This window comes from Pecten maximus, chromosome 11 (assembly GCF_902652985.1).
Source record: "Pecten maximus chromosome 11, xPecMax1.1, whole genome shotgun sequence".
Classification (NCBI taxonomy): Eukaryota; Metazoa; Mollusca; class Bivalvia; order Pectinida; family Pectinidae; genus Pecten; species Pecten maximus.
The window spans coordinates 13,617,678-13,628,786 of NC_047025.1; the positions used below are offsets into that span (position 1 = coordinate 13,617,678).

Consider the following 11,109-nt stretch of genomic DNA (forward strand, 5'->3'; position numbering starts at 1 on the left):
AAAAGCATCAAACAATATCTACATACACGGGTTTGATGTGTATCAAAAGCAGTTGCAATGAAACTAGAATTGAAGTGATCTGTAGGTCGTGGAAATTGCACTTTGTCTGATGCGACTTTTCCCGGGGTAGTACGTTACTCGGATACTGCTACGTGTTTACTAAATGTTTTGTATTGATTAATTTCATAACAACAATAAACACATTTCTTGTTTTAATATGAGTGACAAATATTGACATTATAGATGTGCTGAATCTCGAAATAATAGTTAGGTAATCATAATTATTCCATTTTTACCAGTGAAATATCAAAAATTATTCATTCTATAAAAGTGATATTTTTCACTAGTGAAAAATATATCACTTTTGCTGATTTAACCAATCAAATTAATGATTAGAAAATACCAAAATAATTGACCAATCAGAAAGCCCGACATATATGTCAGCACCTGGACAGGGGGAACTACTTTTTTTGTTTACAAATTATCGCTGTAGGCCTAGTTAGCATACGGGGTAGATTTTTCGTTGATAAAAAATGTGTACTCGTGAAAAATATCAAAATATTAGCCCCACTCGTGAAATATATTTGGTATTACTGAAGACACTGTTAGATATCCTCTATTTCATACTTTTATATACATATGATTACATTTCAGTGTGACAGTGTTTTTTGTGTTGCTGTTGATGATGAAATCAATTGTTACATTCGGGATTTTTAATGATGCATTGGTAATAATATTTTCATGATGATGATAATGATGTGGAATCTATTGATGATGATGATGATGATGATGATGATGTTGATGATGATGATAGTGTGAAATGTACTGATGATGATGGAAAAATAAAAACATTATACAAAATAAACAAATTATGTATTCTGGTTTAGACAGAATGACTATTTAACAGACATTTGCTGCCAAAGGAAGACAATAATAAGTTTGCTCATAAGTATACTCTAAACGATTGAATAACCCAATGCCACTTAAAATTTACACGACGTAATGGTTCATCAATCAGGAATAAGTCTTTAGTTATAACAGATCATGCACAACATCTCATCTGTTGGTTTGCTGAACTCTCACATGACCTTTATCGATGCTGGGTGTAGTGATGTATCATCACTGCTGTCCTTCTGAAATTCACATTTTACACGATTTAGAGTGAAATCAAAATCGTGCAATCCCCCCCCCCCCCCCACCATCTTTTTCTCCAGCTAAATTTCCTGTACTTCTTTGTACTATTATGTCATTTGATACGTTTTTTTCGAACCGTCTTTTCCGTCAGTCACCTGCTGTATATTTTATTGAAATATCTTTGATGCGGAAGACATTCCGAAATTCAATCTGTTTTACTGGTATATCCAAAGGTGTGCTCTGAATGTAATCATGTATTTCGAATCAAAATGAAGGTCAAGTTGCCAATATCCTTTGTGAAAATCGAGTTTACTGAGCATTGTCAGGTCAATGAGATCATGGATCAACTCCTTTATCGATGATAGTATGCGGTATCCGGCACTTACAAAGACGTGATTTATTATCCTTAAGCATGCTAGTACAAAACCGAATGTCTTCAAGGATTTTCTTTTGCTGTGTGGCAATAGGTGAGATCCAGGAAGAAGCTTTCCTTTTTTAATTTTCTATGACGTAGCCTTGTGACAGCTAATCAACATCCATTCCACTTTGTTTCAAAATGTGAATGATCTGCGCCTATGCTGTTGCACAAATGTTCGGATGATTGCATTTATGTGCAACTTCACATGTCTTCTGATTTTGTTACACTTGTAGTAAGTTGATATCCTGCTTGTTGTTGGTATTTGTTTACAACTTTAACGAGGTCAAATTTGGTTGCAGAGGGATATCCTAATATTGACTCTTTATCTTTACCTTTGACAATGTAGAATGTCAAGGTGTGAAACATATTTTAGTCTCCACTTTAAGTTGACATTTGCCCGATACATGTAGTGGGTTTTTCTCCTTCATTTGACATTAAACTGTTCTTCGCTTTGCGGGAGTGTCCTTTGGCCAACATTTGGTATATCGTATTTAAACTGTTCTTCGCCTTAAGGAAGTGTGTTTGGGCCAACATTTTGGTATACCGACTATTTTAAAATGTTCCTAGATAACCCTGTATCAATAAGCATGCGTAGTGGCTTATTTTCTGCCTGTACTGTTACATTTGGTACCTTGTCATTGTACATGTAAGCTCTACGTCGTATGTTTATGTGGATTCCTAATAGTAGTCTTATCATGTTTAGTGGTAATAGTTCTTACCTTTCCTTTTTCAAGTGGACGGATCTTTTCCGATCCTGGCTGGTTGTGCGCTTGAACTTTTATTTGTGTCCTTCAGACATATAAAATATCCTCCAAATTCAGTCTCTTAATGGCCCCCTACGTTGTCTTTGACACTTTTAGCGTTGGATAATATCACTTTTTTGTACCTTCCCTGCAAAGTTAGTTTTCCGCTAATTTACGAAGCATATTCATCCAATGGTTGAACATCTTCATGCTTACATGTATAGTTGGGTTCTTGCAGGTGTAGATATGATTTCAATTACACCGTATGTACTGCAAGTTACCTCTTCGTGAATGTTGATGCGAGTTATAAAAATCGACGAGAACATATCACCAAATATGAAAAATGATATTTAGGCATCGGGTGATACCTGGGCTTACAAGTAGGAAAGGCAATTGTCATTTATGCTAAATTGATTTGTTTGGAGGGTCATGATAAAAAATAAGAGGGAAATCGCACGCAGTTATTAACTTTTTTGCCGTTGAGGTCGGCTGAAGCTTGACGCTTATTTCATTCATCAATTGTTTGGGAGAAGAGCAAGTTTGTAGGAATGCAGAGACAATTAGAGGAAACAAACAACATGTTTTATTTTGTGTAATGTTTATTAAAAAATATGCCGACAAATCAATTTCACTACATTGAATCTGCCGTCACTCCGCATATTACTTTTGACTCAAAGGATACATATACAAGAGAAGTCAGAGATTTTGGCATTTGGACATTAGATTTGTGCGGCTGACAAAACCTGTGCTTCAACATCTTGTGTGGCTTGACGAAACATGTGCTTCAATATCTTGTGTAGCTTGACGAAACATGTGCTTCAACATCTAGTGTGGCATTGACTTGAGTCACTTCTTCTTCCTCTCGTAACTTTGTCAAGCCTCAGAGAATATAAAGTCCTCCTTTTAGTTCTCAAAGTTAATTTCCTTTTATCCGGATCTCAGGGACATAAAGGTCTTCTTGCCTCCAGAACAAGTTCCGTGTATTTTAAAACAATTCTTGTAGTATCAAGCTTCTCCATGGTCTCTCCTGCGTCTAATACATCCGGATTTCAGTATCTTTCTGTGTTAGAGAAAATTACTTCTGATGAAAAGAAAATATATCATTTTATGTAAAGTAACAAGGGCATTGAAAAAGACTGACTGTTGATCCCTTGGTCCTCCACAATTAAACAATGTTATCCTTTCATTATGGTCGGAGATTTCTTCTACATCAGTTAGTTCACAAAAAGTTAACAAGCTTACAAAATTCAGAGATAATGGTGCCCGCTTTCTATAGTGTAATTATAACCCACCATCCATCATGACGTCCAACTATTTCATTTATTTACTTTTGAAATATTGTGGTTAGCAGAAAAAGTTCAATACCATTGATAACGGTACCCGGTACGACAGTTAGGTATGATGAATAGGAAATGAGAGTTCTGCATAAAGTCGTCCCTCCTTCTTTATTTATAGTAATGTCCCTCCCAAAAATGGGATGGACAGTGAGGGACCAGTGAGGGATGAGGGACTGACCCCGTGACCTCTAATTAGAATGACCTCTTCACTTTTAATAGTAATTAGATTAACAGCAGCGGCGGCGGCTGCTGTGATGACGAGTTAAGCACCTTCACTTCATGTGGCGGTGGTGGTGGCGGCGGTGGATACGCATGACTGATTCGTGGATACGGTTGACTGCCTCCATGTATGGTTTTCATGTGCCGTAAAAGAACATCCCTTCGAGAACACACTTTATTACACTTTGGACACGACGTGGACTGCATGGCTGTCAGATTGAATATGAACACCCTTTCTTTTTTAGGTCCTTTTATAGGTTTTGGACGTCGCTTTCTTTGATCCAACTGTTAAATTTCTTTGGATAACCAAGCCATTTTACGTATACTTCCTGAATTCCGTTTCTCTTTCGTCGTTTTAACACCCTTTCCACCTTGAACAAGTCATCCCTCCCTTTGTTGACCTTTTGTAGCTCGCTGTTATAAAAAGTTCCAGCTATCGAATCTCCGTCGTAGTCAATGATTTTATAGATAGGTATACCTTGACGAAGGTACCTCGTCTTGATGGTGAAAACCTCTTCTGTCCATTTTTGCTCAAAATCACGTTGGAATGTGAATGGAATTGTTGGCCGATATTCTTACTACATCGCCAACTTTAAACTTGAAAGGTTTTGAGCTTTTCTTTTTCTTAACTATCCTAGGTTTCTTCGAATCAACATACAAATGTTTCCACACCAATGCTTCATTGGACTTCTCAATACCATCCGGTGATTTACCATCTAGAGCACTGTGGGGCCTGGCATTGTAATTGTGGACGATATCCTGTAGAACATCTAAGTACTGATAGGTTCGGTTGTGAGTGAAATATCGATACATCAACACTTTCAGTGTCCTGATTACTCTCTCAGCATAATTTGCATGAGTGACGTTATGAGTGACATAATGCCCGACTCCCTCTTTGTCTAAATATTGTTTTACCCATCTATTTTTCCATTCACTGCCCGGATCCGATCTGACCTCTTGTGGTTTTCTACCCTGACCAAATATGTGTTTGAATCCGTCAATGATAGACTGGTGTTATTTATTCTTCAAAGGAACAACCCACAAATGACGCGAAAACACGTCAATGGCAATGAATAAGTATCGTATTCCATCGTTTTCTTTCTCTAGGTTTGAGACGACAGCTAGATCAACATCCCATAAAGCATCCATACCTTGAGATATTACTTTTCTAGTCTTAAACTTGTAGCGTAGAGGACGTTGTAAGCTGTATGCGTCTATATCCTGAAGGAAACGACGAATGGCATGAATTCCGATCTTGTACTTTCCTTCTTTCTTTAAATATTTGTAAATCTTTTCTGGTCCCGCATAACTGATAGGGTTGTTTAAATCAAAGTAGATATTATCCAAGTGTTCCTTCCAACCCATATTTAAAGAATGAATCACTTATCTTCTTTTAATAGTTTTATATGTTTGTCTGAGGTAATACACATCAACGTTAGCTTATGTATACACATTATAAACTGTGCAAAAATAGCTATGATGAAATAAAGAGGAGGACTGTCGCAACTAATACGTTAAGTAAACGTTACAAAGCTTGGAAAAACCGCGATTGTGTTAAAATAACAATGATGCAATACATGAGGTTAAGATACGCATCACTATGTGGGGGGTAGCTTGTAAGGGACAATCTGGATATATATAGAATGTCACCGGGAAAACCCAGCTTGTTCTAAATATATACTCATCCCTCATTACTGTTAATCTAATTACTGTTAAAAGTTAAGAGGTCATTCTAATTAGAGGTCACGGGGTCAGTCCCTCATCCCTCACTGGTCCCTCACTGTCCATCCCATTTTTGGGAGGGACATTACTATGAATAAAGAAGGAGGGACGACTTTATGCAGAACTCTCATTTCCTATTCATCATAGGTAGTCTATTTACCGATCCGTATAATTACTTACCACATCATAGCCGAACAGTCCGGCACTGTATTGAAAGTTGGTTCCGTGCTGTTTAATTATGTGGGCCAGCAGAGCGTCCAGGTTTTCAAACGAACGAAGAATGGCGGCTCCTGGGTCTGATTGTTCTGACACCGTCGGGGCGTAGTGGTAGTCTCCCTTTGGGGTCCGACGGTGGCTATCGAACAGCCATAACCTGCCGTCATCCTTTCTCCTCCATACTGCAACTGAGAGCACTCCAATCGTCAGGACCATGTTGACATCTTCCTGGCGGTTTGGCTCGAATGTTTTTGTCATGAACGCTGGGAATTCCGGAGATACTTCAGAAAGCGCCTCGGCTATTTCTGATTCTTGGTATTGAAAACATCCATCCACGTAGGAGAGAGACCTAGCTGTTACATCCCGCCCTTCCAAATATCTGTCATCAGTTTCGTTACTGACAAATTCTGGGATGATACGTACACGATATTTGTTTGGAAGTTGATAAAGTCCTACTTTGCCATCTATCTGGGCGCTAAGTTTGTCTGTAATCCTGAACCGGGCGTGTTGTCGATGGCCCAGACGAATGATGGTGTCGATGTCTTTTGATGTCCAGGTTTCCGGATGACTCCGTAAGGCCTGATAGGCCAAGGCCTCATACGCCATAGTGGTGCACTGTCTGTTTACAAATAATGGTCCAACACTGTCCTGGCAGATCGTCCCGCGGACAATAACGTCTGAAAAACATAACCAGAGAACTACGTGTAAGTTAACCGTCTAAATCTGTTCAACTTATTACTCGAAACTACACGTATGAACAATCAAATGCGCTACCTACCGTTCAAGGTTGTTGACTTCGGTTCTGGTCTGGAGCGACAACACAGGCGACGAAACAGGAACGACTTCTTAGGCGGGTCAGGTGGTGCTACAGGGACAGAGCTCGTCTTTGAACGTGTCACGTGGGAAACGGTGGCTAGATCAATCCCGGAAAGAGCCCGAATATTTCCAGCCAACTCTGCAGAGATGTACGGGAGACTGTGGGGACGAGGAAGCAATTAATTTTACTTTAAACATATTGCTTATTGTAAATGTATTGAGTTTTACTTCGATATTTTCAAAACGGCATGTTACTATTAAAATATAATATTTTTAAAGGAGCGGTCAAAATACTTTAGACTGACACTGGGAACATTTAGATAATTACAGAGCCGTAATCAGATTATAAATCGTTAATATGTGTGGACAATACCTTTTGTTTTAGATATGTATTATTTTAATCATATTTGTTTGAAGTCTTGAATAGAGGAGATATGTGTTTTAGAATCAAGCATAATATTAAACAATTTCTGTAAATATAATGGAGACATTTAAAAAAAAGTAATCCTAAACGAATCTATTTAAAATGAAATGTGAAGTAAACATGCCACAAACAAGCAAACAAACAAGAAAACAGCCTACGCACCATGAATTGTTGTACGGCAATGATCTGGAAACTGAACTCAAAACTACAGGCTCTTGTCGAGGCTGAAAGGAAAATAAAGATGTACAATTAATTGGTTTATATTGCTTAAAGGAGTCTTAGTATAAAAATTGCCACATATCAACGCAGCATATTGCTTTTTATGCATTCCAAAACATTTGACCGATTGAGATTCGAACCCGGATCCATCGGCAGCCTTTGAGCTTATCTTTATAGTATCGAGCTATCGACCATTCCATATACATTGTCATCTGACACCGACTTAACCCACAAACCGAGTTAAATCTACTAGCAATCTTAAAGTAACAAAATATACTGTTTTCTTTAAAAATCTTCACATAATATGTTTCTTACCGTGTGTGAAGAGGACGAAAACAGACTTTGAAGTCTCTGCTTTAAAGTTTTGCCCATTGTCGAAGTGTTTACGTATCAAATTGAGAGAGTGGCGAAAAATGCTACTGAAGCTTCGGTAGTTAAGTAAGTAACTAAATGACATCACAGTCACTGTGACGTCATAAACAATAGCACGTGGTATCAGGGGCGGCTTTGCCATAATGTTATTATGACGTCAGAAAAATCAACTTAAATTACAATGAAACCAAATAGGCCTCGTTTCAAAATATTTGGGGTTATGCATCCGAGTATTCGCTTTTGCGTATTTTACAGTTTATATTAGATTTTGTATAATAAACATCCACAAATTAAACTTTTGTGGATGTTGTTTAAATTAAATGCCTCTGTCAATTTCTTGAATAGATGTGTAGCCTGCAGTAGTTAAGCAAGTATCTGAAACAAACAGAATAAATAAATAAAAAAAAAAGAAAAAAAAAGAGATATATCTTACAGACGAAAACCCAGAGGGATAACTGTTCAAAATATGCATATTCACATTTAAAAAATGCGTCAAATTTGTAGTTGCATCAAGAAATGAAACTGGTTCTAAAATGTGTATTTCCTATATTTCAATCGTGCGGGAACCATGTTTACTATTAAAGAAATGCTAAAATCAGTAGAAACAGTATGTGATCACATAAAAAATGACCCTCGCAAGGTAGAATTTTCCACAAAAAGCCTGTTTAAAAATTAAACATCATTTTCACGCCAACAAAATTACTCACAATTAAGCATTGGTAAAGCATTTAGACATTTCATAAAATCCTCACTTGATGACAGTAGATACATTCTAATTCCTGTTAAGCTATTTTTGTTATGTAGTATATAGATTAGAAACTGACCAAACTGAAATCTCTAAAATACAAAAATATATCATTCTCAAAAACATGAAGCCTCGCACTTTTTATATCATAATGACTTTACCAATTTTAGTACAGATTTTATTTGATGCAAACCTTCAGAAAGTGGCTCCTTGTATAAATAAATGGCATCCGATTGTGGTGGGGTCGGGGTGGGGTCGGGGTCGGGGTGGGGGTATCAGTTATGTTAGTCCCCTTCTACTATCATTATAAATCTCTCCAATCTCCAATAATCTCATAAATAGGTCACACAATTCATACAGCGAGCACAATCACAGGTACTTGAGGACATGATTATGATGTTTTTAATCAAAATGTTACATTATAAACGAGTAAATTATTGTATTACAATCGGATGATTAATTTGTAAAAAGATATCGTACCTTTGGCCTTATGAAGGTGCGACATATCTTCAAGACTGTTGTTCTTATATATTTATTTTTGTTATGCTGAATTTTCTGACCTGGAAGTCATGTTCTCCTTTTTCGTTGATTTAAAATCAGATTGATTACCAATGGTTTGTAAATCATAACTCATTAACAAATAAAAGAAAATGTAAACGAATCGAATAATTAGTTTCTGTACATATCAGAGTACCGGAGAGACAACGCATTTTCTTTCCTGAAGTTTCGTCATCAATAAATATCAATATCGGGTTAAAACATAAGGCTATTTATATATACATGAGACGGATGTTTTGTCAATAGTGAGAGCCAATGAATACTGAGATTAAAAATAGTCTGCACGTTTGGTATTCAGAAATTACATCCGGGTTACAGAAACATCCTGCAGTATTGGTTAAAAATATGCGCATGCTCGAAACAAAGTCACAATCCTGGTCGTCGTGTTTGCCAGTGCTGACCTGTCGATATGGAAATGTGGCATTATGTACTCCACTGGATTCTACTTTGGCCTGGATGGCAATGTGCTGGAGGTAGGTAAAGATAACCAATGAAATGAAATCACACCATGTCGATTTCAAAATTAATTTCATTTTTTTTAAATTTCCAATAAAACGGTTCGTGTGTTTCTAAAGCATACAGTACGTACTGATATCCCATCAACAGAACTTTATCTAAATTGAGTAAATATTTACTTTATTTATCTTAATGGGTCAGTTTTCTGTGTGAGGGAAACTAGTTTTAACGTAACAGTGGATAAAACGAGTGTCAATTTAAGTTTTCATTTTATAAGGTCTATTCGTAAAGTCCTACAAGTCGACCGAGTGTCTAAGCTTACTTTAATCGTTTAAATCCGTTTGACTAAAACTGACAACTTCAGAAAAATGAAAGGATCTCGTGCAAGATTTAATATTTCGAAAATCACAATTGGACCTGACTCTAGCCCTGTGCTTTTATATATGGGTGACGAAGTTTACGTGTATGTCTACAGGGAACACACGTTCGATCGATATTTCAGCGACCTAAGTGACCCTTTATCGGCGAACGAAAAACATGTATTTAAGGAGTTAAGCACTGTGACATCAATCATGTCAATAAAAGGGTTAAAATCACGAACATCTACCGTAACACTTTCGAGGTGCTGTTGGGAATAATAGTCTGGATTTCACTTACATCGATTAAGCGGAATAAATATAATGGTCCGGATATCTGGTGCTAATTCCATGAAAGCAATTATGTTGCTCTTGTTTTCTGGTAACGAGATTTACTTGCTTAGCTCCAAACAATAATTACTGACAGCGAAACTTTTTTTTTTTTTTTTTTAAATGCATTGAATCCTAAGAAATATGTAAATAATTTCACCTATGTATACAGTTACTTCGCATAAGGAAGTGAAAAGGCGTTTTAGACAAATTGAAGTGATGTCGGGTAAACAGAAATCGATCGGCGGGATTAGTTTGATAAACAATTCCCCCTTTAATCCAAGCTGTTTTACTCGGACTTCACAGAGAATAGAAACTCGATCACTACACACCTGATTTTTGTTGATTTTTGTTGCCACTGCTTTCATGAATAAACAAACTGGTTAAGTGCTATATCGTCGTCGTCATCATCATCATCATTCCCACTATATGGAACAATCATAGTTTTATGCATCGTAACCAGAAAGTGTTGGTATGGTGATTAATAAACGTCATGATGCCAATACACATGTGACCACAACATTATCTAAACGTAGACTATATATCGATCGCTATGGATCTAGATAAACCATGCCTTTTCAATTTCAGCTTGTGACCGTTGTGGCGCCTGCCTTGAGCCACCCGCCTTCATTAGTAACTTCACAAGCATGAGGGCTCAGTCTGCCACTGAATCAACGCTCACAATAGCTCATGGCCTCGGGGAGGTGCCCATTAAGGTTGAGGTGCAAGTCAGACCATCCCCGGGGAGACCGAATACTGAGTACGTATTCCCGGGGCTAGGGTCGGCCCAATCAGACGACGATCTCCCTCAGACATACGGAGGGGTGGTCTACAAGTACAACGACCAATACGTCATGCTAGCTGTTCCGGCAAAAAATAATCATAGTCCGACAGGGGTAACTATATACACAGGTACAAGTTATTCATATCAATCAATAAATCCAGAAATAGAAAAGCAATTATGGCAATTCTTATACATATCCTGTATCCATCATCATGTTCTTTTTTGTTCTTTTCAGTTTCCGGTCTGTCCTTCTGAATTTC

General features: G+C 37.4%; 2 protein-coding genes across 2 annotated transcripts; one reads left to right on the plus strand and one right to left on the minus strand.

The window, feature by feature from the left end:
* Nucleotides 1-2,943: 2,943 nt before the first annotated feature.
* LOC117338253 lies at nt 2,944-7,674 on the minus strand. The gene is made up of 5 exons (XM_033899524.1): nt 7,564-7,674; nt 7,192-7,253; nt 6,568-6,764; nt 5,754-6,466; nt 2,944-3,376 (listed from the first exon to the last, which is right to left on the minus strand). Exons 1-5 carry the CDS (start codon nt 7,618-7,620, stop codon nt 3,371-3,373), a joined length of 1,035 nt encoding a protein of 344 aa, XP_033755415.1. The 5' UTR covers nt 7,621-7,674; the 3' UTR covers nt 2,944-3,370.
* A 1,607-nt stretch (nt 7,675-9,281) lies between these two features.
* LOC117338453 lies at nt 9,282-11,104 on the plus strand. Its single transcript, XM_033899806.1, has 3 exons — nt 9,282-9,396; nt 10,654-10,977; nt 11,085-11,104. Exons 1-3 carry the CDS (start codon nt 9,333-9,335, stop codon nt 11,102-11,104), a joined length of 408 nt encoding a protein of 135 aa, XP_033755697.1. The 5' UTR covers nt 9,282-9,332.
* The last annotated feature ends 5 nt before the right edge of the window (nt 11,105-11,109 follow it).